The sequence below is a fragment of the Oryza sativa genome, chromosome 4, assembly GCF_034140825.1.
Source record: "Oryza sativa Japonica Group chromosome 4, ASM3414082v1".
Taxonomy (NCBI): Eukaryota; Viridiplantae; Streptophyta; class Magnoliopsida; order Poales; family Poaceae; genus Oryza; species Oryza sativa.
Window position 1 is genome coordinate 35,251,132 of NC_089038.1, and position 13,102 is coordinate 35,264,233.

The following is a 13,102-nucleotide window of genomic DNA, read 5'->3' on the forward strand; positions in this document are numbered from 1 at the left end:
GCGCCACGCCTCGCGACCCCTTCGTCGTCGCTACTGTGACGGGTCGTTGCGACGGCGACCCCATCGACGTCGCCAACCCCGACATCGCCGCCGCCGCCGCCGCCGCGGCCGACCCCGTCGTCGCTCCTGCTGCTGCTGGTGGTCCTTGGGACGAGGAGGAGGAGGTGGAGCCGGCGCCGGCAACTACCGACCTACGTGCTGCTGCCACCACCGGAGGCGAGGCGACCGAGACCGAGACCGCCGCCGTCTGAGCTGAGGTATACTATCTGCATGCGGTCGGGTTGGCCTACGTTGAGAACTGGATTACCTTTCGTTGCATTTTAGTTTGGACTACGTAGCTTGCATGTTGTCTGTGATAGGATCAGTAGCGATCGCCGATCGATGGATATCTGTGTGTACGTATGGTTTTGCACTCGATCGTCGTATTTGAACAAAGATATATATGTGATATGCTGATCTGGGGATATATGTTACTCCTATGTGGTGATGCATTTCTTGGTGTGATGATCGATGCACGCGGGTTTAATAACCTAGCCTCTATTTTGCTTGGATTAGTACGTTTGATCATGCATGTTGATTTGAAGAGGTTTTTGCTTCCTCGCGTTCGTTATGACCATCTCTTGCAGACCACAAATTTAGCACAAGTAGCACGCACGGGCCTACTCTTACACTAACACTAACTAGCTAATTGACTGATATTCATATGCAGTTCTCCAAAAAAAAAAAAACTGCAATGTTGATTTTTTTTTGGCAGAAATTGGCTAGTCATTTTTTTGGGGGGTTTTGTACCAAAGTTGCATCTTGACATAGGGTGCGTTCGTTCCGGTGAGTTTAGGTGAGAAAGTACCTCTATTCCGCGTGCACGCTTCTTAAACTACTAAACGGTGTGTTTTTTGTAAAAAATTTCTATAGAAAAGTTGCTTTAAAAAATCATATTAATCCATTTTTAAAGTTTAAAATAGTTAATACTCAATTAATCATGCGCTAATGACTCACCTCGTTTTGCGTATCTTTTCAATCTTCTCAATCTCCTTCTCCTCAAACTCACCCATAATTTGGCAAGGCATTTTCTTTTTCGGTTACAATGAAATCAAATGACGAATATTTTGGCATTTTTGGCTTGGTTGAGTATGCTAGTGCATTAGTGCCATCAGCCACCATGAGCTGCCATCTGATCTCCCTGCCTGGCCTCCGGATTCGACCGTATGTTCGATCTTTCTCACTTGTTTCTTTTTTTTTTGAACCATCTTTTTTACTTTCTTTTCTTCTTTTTGGATATATCGATCGTGTTCGTGTCGTGTCCGATCCGTGTTACAACTTACAACGACCGCTCAGACAGCCGGGCTGGGCCAATTGTATGTACATACCCAGATTAAACTGGGCCGCGTCGTTAAGTTGTCACACAATTTGTAGCTGTCACCGTCCAGACTCCTATATAAAAACCAATTAAGTTTCGACGTGTAATAACTGTGCAAGTATCGACCAAGATCATACAGAGCATCTCCCTCTCTGTCTAAAAAAAAAAAAAAAGAAAAGAAAATCATACAGAGCGCGCGTCGACGAATTAGCTAGCAGAGCAAGAGCAAGAACAATGGCGGCGTTAAGGTTCAAGATTCCGAGGAAGCGATTCAGGCTGCTGGTGCGAACCCCGGGGGGCACGATGTCCATGCAGGATGGCGAGAGGTTGAAGACGACGCCGCTGGGCCGGGAGGTGTGGCTCCGGTGGCACCTGCTCATCTTCGACCAAACCATCTACGCCGTCGACGGCATCCGCACCTGGGACGCCTACGCGCGCCACCTCCCGGACATCGCCGCCGCCACCGCCGCCATCGCCGCCGTCCTCCGAGCCTACCGCGAGCGCCGCGTCGAGCTCGGCCTCTTCCACCTCCGCCCCCTGCGGAAGTTGCTCGTGTTCCGCCTCATGTCCCCTCTCTTGGTCATGCCCCTCCCCGACGCCCTCGAAAAGTGGAGGTCTCGGCGTCGCAGGAGAAGACATGCCATGCTGCTGCTGGAGAGCAAATCGTCAGGGGATAGTAGCATCTATGGCAAATGCTGCACTACTGGTTTTATCTACCCTGTATACCTCCTGTTCGTGGCGATTTTAGCTTGTGTAATTATCTTCTGATGACAGCAAATTAATACTACATCCGTTCCAAAATACTTATCATTTTTTTAACGTTTGACCATTTTCTTATTTAAAAGATTATGAAGTTATTATTTATTTTGTATATGACTTGTTTTATTATCAAAAGTATTTTAAGTATGGCTTATCTTTTTTTATATTTGCACTATTTTTTAAATAAGGCGAATTGTCAAACATTGCAAAAAAAAAATCAAAACGACATCTAATTTGGGACAGAGGGAGTAAGTTATTAGTCACATGGCACCGGGCACTATTCATAGTAAAACTTTAGAGCTTGTCTTTTTTTTAATAAAAAGATCATTTACACTTCAAATGATTCTATATTATCCAAGTGTGTTGCATCCTAAATATAATCACAAAGCTTTCGTTTATGATATGATAAACCATCTATAAGTATTATTAACAACGGCGCCATCCACAAAGGAACGGAGGGAGCATACTAACATACAATGTGGATGAACAAGCATATGAAAATATAAATAAGATTTTGGGATTTATCGTTAAGATCTTGTTAGCATCTAGCCCAGCCTAAGGTGGACTGCGAATTTCAAGCACATGGTGCAAAGAAACAGCCCAGAAAAGAGAAAAAAAAGGAGGCAGTATGAGGGAAAGAAGCACCAAAAGTTACACAAAATTTGGGGCTGCATAGATTACTATTATGCTGATGTGCAAGGCACGTCTTCACCCTTCACAGCAGGTTCTGAATTCGTGGCCCGCTCTACTGCAGGAGGTGGTGGTGGTGGTGGCTTGGATGGCCTGTTTGGTTTGATTTGCTCCACTTTCTCCGCTGGTATGTCAAACTATCATACAGCAAAAGAGAAATAGTGGTGAATATGGAAACAAGGATTGAATTATGACCAGCAAATTATATGCCATTCTTGAGAGTTTTATTACATACCCTATATCCACATCCAGAAACACAAGCATTGAAGCACTCCTGAAGACAAGAAACGTCAATATGTTACAAAAAACATCATGAGCAATTCCTTGTTTTGCCAGATGATTTGCCTAGGGAGCTTAATAGACTACTGAATACTCCGTGTTTTCAGTAAAAAGGATTGCAATGAGAATGTTCCGACGAACTTACCATAAATTACTCTGCATATTAGCAGTAGACTATTCAATAAACTGACTGTCAATGACCGTTCCCAATTTCCTACAGCTAACCAACAAGTTCATACTAACAGCAAACTATCTATAACAAAAACCACCCATGCATTCTGGTTAGTGTATGGAACAGTATCTAGTTATCTACATCAGACCAAAGCATTAGCAAAATGCAGTATTATGTTACTGCAACCCAATAAACTTGTAGTATGATGACTACGGACCATACAACAGCAGTCTGATGTACTGATCTTTACTGTGATAATCATGTGAAAGGTATACAAAATCTTGAACAAACAACTCTTACTCAAAATCAACTAGTGCAGTTAATTCTATTCCATCATGCAACAGATGGTAAATATATGCACTTTCTTATAGAAGATATGACAACTATAACTTCCTGTTTATGATCAAGTAATCATGTGAGGGTGATTATAATTTCGGTCAGCAAAATGCAACCTAATCTTTCGCTGTGACAGCAGTATACAGTACAAACATATGCCATCGAATGGGTTATCACTTACCAAAGTACTTTCAGTAAAAGGAATATGGAAATTATAAGAATTGTACAAACAGATCACAAACTCACCAAGGAGTAGCTATCCTGTCCTGGAGACCGATCGATATATGCACTCCACTGGTGATCTTCCAAAACAGGATCTTTGTAGCATATTTCCGTACATTTACTTATGCCTGAGAATTTTTATGGCAAGTAAGCTAAGCTATGCTAGAAAACAAAGTGATCAGCAATTTTAAGCCAAAATTTTTTCATGTGCAATCAAAATCGGAATGAATCTTAGCCCTAAATCACACAGATTGGTATCAACAGAAGAATAAAATGCTCCTAGGGCACCAACAGAAACAACACAAACTTCTGAGCAAGGAATGCACCAACGATCCACTGTAAACACGAGTACATGACTCATTGCAGCTAGCATTGACACAAACAGCACTGCAAGTTACCAATTAAAAATTTTAACTATATTCCACTGAATGAAGGGGGTCATTATGTTAACCATGCCTATTTTGTCAGATAACTAGCCACATACTAGTACTATTGAACTCCAAAACATGATTTCCATCAACGGTGTAAAGCATATACGCCTAATATTAATTTTCCATCCATTCACAAGGACAGCCACGAATAACATAACATAAATATCTCATCCTATGGAAAATATTTGAATCGGCGATGAACTAAACCATCAGCAAAACCAAAATCGGGTAATGAGCGGATGAATCAATTCACAGCGACATTTGGCAGATGATAATACTCACACTCGTCCCAGGTGTCGCCGTCCGCGTCGCACCCCTTCTTGCAGAAGACCCTCCCTGCAAATCCAAGCCCAATCGCGCCAAAACAAAAAAATGGCACAACAAATTAAACCAAATCCTCTACCGGGGACTTGCGAGAGGGAAGTATTGGGCGGTAGCACACTGACATGGGATTTGGACGAGGCTGGCGTACTTCTTGGTGCAGCAGCTGCCGCACGGCGGCGTCCACTCGCCGGAGAACATCTCCGCCGCCTCACCTCCCTTCCTTGTCGACGCCAACTGCTCCGGAGCTCGCGCGGTCGGGGGCGGGGGTGGTCGAGGAGGGCGGAGGCGTCGGCGTGGCGCCGGTGAGGGTGGAGGCGGAGACGAGGGCGAGCAAGGGGGGGGGGGGGGGGGGGGGGAGGAGAGGGGAGGGAAGAGGAGGTGGCGCGGCGGCGGCGGCGTTTTCTTCGGCTTGCGCTCCGTTTCTTCTTTTCCAACGGGGGGACCCAAACGGGAACGGGAACGGGAACGGGGACGGAAATGCTATGGTAATTTCTCGCAAAGGCCCTTGCAGAATTTGGTAATTTTTCAGGGTAAATAAGGAAATGGTACTGTATACTATTGGAAAGCTCAAAGCCATTCCATTTCAGAAAAAAATAAATTTCCATGGTTCTGGTATCCCACTTCTAACATAGTTTGAGAGTTCATGCTAGTCACGTTGCTACTATTATGTGCAATTGTGCTTTCAACGTGGCTTAAATTTATCTACTGGTGGCTGATGTCATTTCTTAAAGCCATGGTGATACTAATAATAAATTGCTACTCTCTCCGTTTTGAAATATATGACATCATTGACTCTTCGCATAATGTTTGATCATATATCTTAGTTGAAAAATGTTATATGCATATCATTTATTTTGTTGTAATTTTTAATCAACCGAGGAGTTATTACTAAAATTTTGAATAAAACAAATAATCGAACGTTATATAAAAAATCAACATATTTTGTGATGGAGATAGTACATACGAGACTCGGATAAGCACCATAATACTACAGTCCCATCACAATATTCAAAGCTGGAGTTTACTGGAGGCATGGAAATATAAAATGATTTTCAGCTCTATGTACACACGTCTGTATGCGCTATATAAAGATGAGAGTAAATTACAAAATAAAACGGTATCCCACCAAATTATAAAAAGAAAATGTATGATAAGCCACTAACAAATACTACCTCCATCCCAAAATGTTTGACGCTGTTGGCTTTTTAAAAAATGTTTGACCGTTCGTCTTATTCAAAAAATTTAAGTAATTGTTAAATCTTTTTCTATCATTTGATTTATTGTTAAATATACTTTTATATATACATATAGTTTTACACATATCACAAAAGTTTTTGAATAAAACGAACGGTCAAACATGTTTTAAAAAGTCAACGGTGTCAAACATTTAGGGAAGGAGGGAGTACCAAATGTTGACTACTTGTCAAATTAGCCGCTGGTTTCCTCTTATACAGCTGGAAAGAATTTTATGTCCTACCCCACGTAGAATTTTCCACCTATAGCGCAGGCCGCTATAAGAGCAGGTACAATAGCAGGCTATAAGCCAGCTGTAAACATATTTTAATAAGATAAAAGATGAAAGAGATGAGCAACGGGCTACAGATCTATAGCCAGCTGCAGCACGGATTCCAAGATGTAATGTGTGTATGACATGTGAGACCATATATTAATAGTATAGTAAGCAACTATTGTATAAATTGTCTATTAGATCGGCTATAGATGAATTGGAGCCAGTAGTGAGCTATACTATTATAAACTTGCTCTAATAATTGAATAATTTGATTTGTTTTATTTAAATCTTAATTTCAGTTCCTATCCAGTGACGTTTCAAACCCCGAGCAGGCAATCCACGCCGTCCATCTCCGCGGCCGCGTCACACCCACCCCCTCACCGCTACAACGAGATTCTCTAATTCCTTAAAACAACACACGAGATTCTCTAATTTATTAATAAAAAAATAAAAAAGAATCTCGATTTTCTTATAAAAAAACGAAAAGAAAGACTAAAAGGCAAGAGATCCCTCCAAAGGTTCCAGCCACTTGGATGCCCTCACACAACGCAACAAAACCAGAATCGGATCATCCAGGTCGCGGTCCACTAGACCACGCCACAGACAGGTGGGCCCCACAGGAATCCTCGTACCCACCAGTCCACTGGACCAGGTGTACAGATCCACTCCCACCCGACTCAGATACCCGAATCCACGTCAGCCCAGAGCCAGTGGAGGCGCAGCCCACGCGCACGCGAGGAAGGAAGGAAGCAGACGCAGAAAAGGACAGGAGGTCTCGTCACGAGCGCGAGGAGGAGGAGGAGGAGGACGACGATGGCGATGGCGGCGGCGAAGGGCAGGGTCCTGCCGCTGCTGGCGGTGGCGGCGGCGCTCGCGGCGGCGCTCCTCTACCGCGCGCCCTTTTCCAAGGTCTCCGGGAGATTCCCTTTCCCCCGGTATTCGAATCTGCGATCTCTTCTCTCGTACGAGAAAGCTGAGGAGAATCCCTTTGTCTTTGCAGAGCCTGGGCGGTGAGGGGTGCAGCCTTCTCCCCCACGACCACTTCTGGATCGCCAGCGAGCGCGTCGTCACGCTCGGACGGGTCGGCCCCGCCGCAGGTGATGACCTCGATCGACGACAAGTGGACTGATTGATTATTACTCTGATGATGATAGAGCAGTTGAATGCTTTGGGTTTTCAGAGTGAGCGAGTCCATGTCGCTGACGGATTCTTCTTGTTGTGGATTGTGTGTGTCTGTGTGTGTGTGCAGTGGAGGTGAAGGGAGGGCTGATCAACGCGATCGCCGTCGGGGATTACCGGAGCTTCCTGCTCCGGCGACCGGTGGTGGACTACGGTGACGCGGTTATCATGCCCGGACTGATCGATGTGTAGGCTTCGATCTCTAGCGACTTGCCAGAATCAATCACTTATACGAACGATTGCTTGAAACTAGTGGTGTGACTGCACTGCACTGTTCTGATTTCAGGCACGCGCATCTTGATGAGCCAGGACGTGCTGAGTGGGAGGGGTTCTCCACTGGTACAAGAGCAGCAGCTGCAGGTGCAGCTTTTTATCAGTCATTATCAATCTAAATCAAGTTAACCCTCATTAACGTGTTGGCTTGTCAATCTAAATAAAGTTAATCCTTGCGTACTAATGTCGGGGATGCTCTAAATAAGGCACGTTTCTTAGTTCTTATCCCTCTCATGTGGGATGCATTCTGAATTCGGTACGGCAACATCCCTCGCATATGGTGGGATGTGTTCTGAATACTATACTGCCACTGGGACTGTTGTTTTATCATTTTCGTATTCTTGGATTGAGACATGAGACCGAGTTAGTAGGGAGTAATCAATTTTCTTTTTCTTTTCAATAACAGAAAGAGATCAGACTTTTTGCTCAAAGTTTCACGGTTTGTTCATTTCAGGTGGCATTACAACATTAGTGGACATGCCTCTTAATAGCTACCCGTCAACTGTTTCTGAAGAAACTCTCAAGCTGAAGGTCAGTGTTTCTTTATCGTACCAATATCAGTATATAAAGCATCAAATTGCTACTACCTGCTTTCTCTTTAGTCAACACTGACATTACGTGCTTGATTATCAGTTGGATGCAGCTAAGGATAAACTACATGTTGATGTAGGTAAGTTGCAATGCAATAGTTACACGTTTCAGTATCATTGCACATTAGCAAGTAGAGAACCAAGGGAGGTAAAAACAGCTCATCCACCATAATAACAGTAATTCTGCATCTAAACTTGTTTCATGGTCCGACCTTTTTTGACTTGTCTGCTGTTCTCAAACAGGGTTCTGGGGAGGCCTCGTTCCAGAGAATGCCCTCAATCCAAGTGCACTAGAGAGCCTATTAAATGCAGGCGTCTTAGGGCTCAAGGTTTGTTCATACTTACAAGAGTAATCACTCAACTTCTGTTGTTCTACATGTTTATTCATCTTCTCAACTTGTTAAAGAAGCCTTAGTTTCAGGCATGCAAAGCTCCAAAGTAAGTTTGGTTAGTACTAGGATCCCACAGGTTTATTCACGTCCTTTTCATGTCATTGTAACGTCCTTATCATGCCATCATGTCACTCTGTTTATTCTATTTTACTTTAAATAAGCAAATGATAGAATGATACACTGATTGATCTTTTTTTTCTTGATTTAGTCATTTATGTGCCCCTCAGGTATAAATGACTTCCCCATGACAAATTCAACTCATATTGAGGTGCGCTGCTTTGACAATTCTGTTATTTATTACCTTGCGACCACAAGAGTTCCATAATTCAGCTTATCAACTCCCTGAAGAGTTCATATTCCTGTTTTTGTACTGTAGGAGGGCCTGGTTACATTGGCAAAGTACAAAAGGCCGTTACTTATCCATGCAGAACGCATACCCGATGTTCAGAATGAAGATGGGATCGATGGTGAACTAGATCCTAAAGCCTATACGACATATCTTAAATCTAGACCACCAGCATGGTAATTTGAGTCAGTTATTGCCTGAGTTATTGCACTCAGTCCTTGGCATAGGCCGGTCTGGCTGAGTGCGTCGTGTAACAAAAACTCTATTCTTCTAATATATTGACGTGCAATCCTTTTGCGCGTTCGCGAAAAAAAAATTGCCTGAGTGAATCATAGTCTAGTCTGTGTGTTAATCAGAATGCACAATTCTGATTTTAAACTATATGGCTGTCTGGAAAGCATATGTACAACAAATCAATGAGAATACCATGGCATTATGCTGTTTTAGTACATAGTATGCAATCGTGTAAAAAAAGCTTAACCAATAGCCATCACTGAAAAGAACCGAAGTACTCACAACTTAACACCTTTTTTTTTTCCTTTTGAGCTGATCACAACTTCAAACTTCACTAATTCTATTGCCATTTATATCTAGGGAGGAAGCAGCGATCAAAGATCTGCAACGTGCGATGAAAGACACGGAGATAGGGGGTCGGTCAGAAGGAGCTCATATTCACATAGTTCATCTCTCAGATGCAAAAACTTCTCTTGGGCTTCTTAAGGTATGATGTCATTATCAAATGGACAGACCAGAACGTATTAATGATTCATCTGTTTTTGTGAAGTCATGAAAGAAAGTTCTGTCTCAACCAAACAAAAGAATATTATATTCACAATCGCCGAGAACATTTTACATTGCTTATCTAAACTGATTATTTATTGTTGATGAAAAAGCTTATGCACAGTGGAGTACGATTTATTCAAATGACTTATGGTTTTCTTGGTCCATTTATTACTCCAATTTTTTATATGGTTGTAGGATGCAAAACAAAATGGTGCAAGGGTTAGTGTAGAAACCTGTCCTCATTACCTGGCGTTTTCAGCTGAAGAAGTTCCTGATGGAGATACTCGCTTTAAATGTGCTCCTCCTATACGCGATTCAACCAACAGAGATAATCTCTGGGAAGCTCTGCTTGTACGCCATTCTTCTTATTATGATTGGTTTGTTGAACTTTACTAAACTGTTATAGGCTAACTGGCCAACTATTATATGGCTAACATTAGGATGGACACATAGACATGTTGAGCTCAGACCATTCACCATCAGCTCCTGATCTCAAACTCATGGAGGAAGGTAACTTCTTAAGGGCATGGGGAGGCATATCATCTTTGCAGGTAAGTTTTTTAGTGCATATGAATAAATGTACCGTGCCAAGAGTGCCAAGTAACGATTTTATTTTCCCCTAATCTTAATACAAATTGGTCAACGTTCCACCGCTGGCCCGTGAAAAACATTTTGAGTAAAATCATAATGGTGAAGTGTGAAGGCCTCCAGATTGTGCTTGCATAGTAGTAATTAGTTTGGTATGAACATTTGCAGTTTGTTCTCCCTGTAACATGGTCGCATGGGAAAAAATACGGTATCAGTTTGAATCAACTGGCATCATGGTGGAGCGAAAGGCCTGCTATGCTTGCAGGGTTAAAGAAAAAGGTAATGGGCTAATGTCATCTTTTTTAGCAAAATGCATGGCATCATTGTGCCATACTACTGTTCTTACTGGATGACACTTGTGTAACTTAAAACCAGCTAATGGTTATGATTAATGTTTTCATCTTTGTTTATATCATCATCTGTTGTCTCACTCGATACAGTACATGCTGATATTGCTAAAAAGAAATTAAACTCAATTTGTAGGGTGCTGTTCTGCCGGGATACCGTGCTGATATTGTGGTATGGAAACCTGAGGCTCAATTCCATCTTGATGACAGCCATCCTGTCTACCATAAGCATCGGGTTTGCTTTCTAACTCGAACCCGTTAGAATTCCACTTGTTTCCATATAAAATGTCGGACCATGTGGAACTTTTGACCTCTTCCTCAACAATCAGCTAGAAAATGCTACAAATTGAAGATCACATTTTATATGTGAAGTCTGGATTCTATGTGTAAAGTTTATTTCACATTTTTGCAGAATATTTCGGCATATTTGGGAAAGCAGCTTTCAGGGAAGATACTGTCCACCTTTGTGGGTGGGAATCTTGTGTTCGCTGAAGACAAACATGCAAAGGCTGCATGTGGTGCTCCAATCCTCGCCAAATAAAATTCAGGTGTAGTAGTGAGATGCTTCTGTTTAGCTCACTGCACACAAGTATCGAAAATATTTATGTTAATACATATTGCTCCTGTTCTTGTCTTTCAGGTGGATCCAGTGCTTACAGTTGTTGATTTGTAGTGTATATGATCGTATGCGCTACACATTTTGATTTGCGGCAAAACTGCAAATGGCAATGTCCCTGTGTGTATAATTTAGCCCGGCTCTTCCATTGTTATATACCACTCTCCATTCGATTGTGCTACATTGTACTTCATGTGGACAGCGTATAGTGATTGTATTTTTTATATTATTCAGATACTCCTGTAATCTAGTTTACGTGGAAGTGTAATTCAGTTACTTTATCAGCTGTTTATGTAGATGAACTGGAATAATAAACGCGTGATGTTAGAAATGCTTTATTTGCTGGTTAGCCTGAGCTATTGCTCGGTTCGGCTAGTCGGGTGGGCAAACGGCATACCAGTGTTATTGCTGTCTTGCTAGGTTTGCTTTGCCCCAGTATTGCCAGCCGTTTTAGTTCTTGTGTCAATGAAATTGGCTTAAAACAATAACATATCATACAATCAAATAAAATGATACTAAGTAGTATAATCTGGGATCTGGGTTCTCACTCAAAATCTGATCTGAATCTACTCCTGAAGATGGATGGATTGATTGATCAACGAGGAGAGAATTTTACCTTGAAAAATCAAGAGTAAATTACACTAGTAGTACTTAAACTTGTAACAAGGTTTTACTTAAATCCACAAACTTGCAAAACGAGCATCGAGATCTCTAAACTTGGTTTAATGTATCATCCCGGTCCAAAGCCTCATTTGACTGTGGTCTTACCTACATAGCATGCCACGTGGACGATGACATTGACAGCCTATCAGGGCCTCACTACTCTCCCCTCCTCTCTATCCTCTCTCTTCGGCCGGTTGAGTGGGACGGGCGGCCGGCGACCGAAGCGGGCGACTGGCGTGTCGGAGCGGGGCGGCCGGCCGGCGAGGCTGGCAAGGGGGTGGGTAGGCCGGCGGCGGCAACGGCTTCATCTCCGCCGCCGAACTCGCGCGCTCCATGGCCGACGCCTTCCCCCGCACACGTGGCCGCAGTCAGCGACCCCTCCCCGAGCGTGGTCAGCGACACCTCCCCCCGCACGCCCGCGCCGCTCCTATCCTCTCCGGCCGCCGCCCGTGTACGCGCACCGCTCCTCTCCTCCCATCGGCCGGCGCCCGCGCACGTGCGCTGCTCCTTTCTCGTCGGCCGCCCCGCTCGTCACCACTTCGGTCGTCGGCGAAAGTGAGGGGAAAGTGAGGTCAGAGATGCCCTGACAGGTGGATGCCACCTGTTAGCAGGATTGAGGATTGATGGGGATCAATGGTACCGGCGATGGACATGAGTCTGCTGGAGACACACCATCGAAGAGCTGATGAACTGCCCATCACGACAAGCAAATGGTCCAGCAAGAGTGAGCGACGATCCAAGGCGATAGGGCCAGCAGCGTAGGAGCACACGCGTTGTGCCATCCCTTCTTCCGCTAGCGGCAGGATGGCAGGACGATGCTACCATGGCGCAACCGATTAGAGAGGAAAATTTTGACGGCAAATGGCAGAAAAACTAACGATAGTGCTAAAATGGGGAACTGAGATAACTTTCATTGCTACTAAAGTGAACTGATATCTTTCGGTGCTATAGAAACAAGAATGTGAACTTCCGATGCTCTAAAACCAATGTTGATATTATAGTCCACATAACTATACTCACAAACTCTTCGAGCGCTATCCACGAATACAACCTATAACACACTCAAAACGATGAAGATATTTTGCTCCACATAACTATACTCACGAGCTCTTCCTACACCATGGCCACCTGCTGCACGAGCTCATCGGGGTGTCCTACTACAACCTTCCTGTGCCGTGGACGGCTACATGAACTCATCGGTGAGAGGTGAAAAGGAGAGGCGAAGAAAGAAGAGGATGGATGAAA

The 13,102-nt window shown here is 43.6% G+C and overlaps 2 protein-coding genes across 2 annotated transcripts; one reads left to right on the forward strand and one right to left on the reverse strand.

The window, feature by feature from the left end:
* Positions 1-2,611: 2,611 nt before the first annotated feature.
* On the reverse strand, positions 2,612-5,015 carry LOC4337427 (uncharacterized). Its single transcript, XM_015778825.3, has 5 exons — positions 4,693-5,015; positions 4,529-4,582; positions 3,840-3,943; positions 3,042-3,080; positions 2,612-2,943 (listed from the first exon to the last, which is right to left on the reverse strand). The coding sequence occupies exons 1-5, from the start codon at positions 4,766-4,768 to the stop codon at positions 2,800-2,802; spliced, it is 417 nt and encodes a 138-aa protein (XP_015634311.1). The 5' UTR covers positions 4,769-5,015; the 3' UTR covers positions 2,612-2,799.
* A 1,780-nt stretch (positions 5,016-6,795) lies between these two features.
* On the forward strand, positions 6,796-11,543 carry LOC4337428 (probable allantoinase). Its single transcript, NM_001419985.1, has 16 exons — positions 6,796-6,989; positions 7,081-7,177; positions 7,330-7,447; positions 7,546-7,619; positions 7,987-8,063; positions 8,166-8,202; positions 8,366-8,451; positions 8,723-8,782; positions 8,891-9,036; positions 9,455-9,581; positions 9,839-9,994; positions 10,084-10,194; positions 10,400-10,510; positions 10,715-10,813; positions 10,991-11,126; positions 11,219-11,543. The coding sequence occupies exons 1-15, from the start codon at positions 6,894-6,896 to the stop codon at positions 11,117-11,119; spliced, it is 1,524 nt and encodes a 507-aa protein (NP_001406914.1). The 5' UTR covers positions 6,796-6,893; the 3' UTR covers positions 11,120-11,126; positions 11,219-11,543.
* The last annotated feature ends 1,559 nt before the right edge of the window (positions 11,544-13,102 follow it).

Bases quoted from the DNA above. Each gene is read 5' to 3' on its own strand.
- LOC4337427 (XM_015778825.3), bottom strand. From the start codon at position 4,768: ATGTTCTCCGGCGAGTGGACGCCGCCGTGCGGCAGCTGCTGCACCAAG. The intron at 3,944-4,528 runs GTGAGTATTATC...AAAAATTCTCAG, and splicing joins CGGCGACACCTGGGACGAGT to GCATAAGTAAATGTACGGAA. The intron at 3,081-3,839 runs GTGAGTTTGTGA...TCTTGTCTTCAG, and splicing joins GACAGGATAGCTACTCCTTG to GAGTGCTTCAATGCTTGTGT.
- LOC4337428 (NM_001419985.1), top strand. From the start codon at position 6,894: ATGGCGATGGCGGCGGCGAAGGGCAGGGTCCTGCCGCTGCTGGCGGTG. The intron at 6,990-7,080 runs GTCTCCGGGAGA...TTGTCTTTGCAG, and splicing joins ACCGCGCGCCCTTTTCCAAG to AGCCTGGGCGGTGAGGGGTG. The intron at 10,511-10,714 runs GTAATGGGCTAA...CTCAATTTGTAG, and splicing joins TTGCAGGGTTAAAGAAAAAG to GGTGCTGTTCTGCCGGGATA.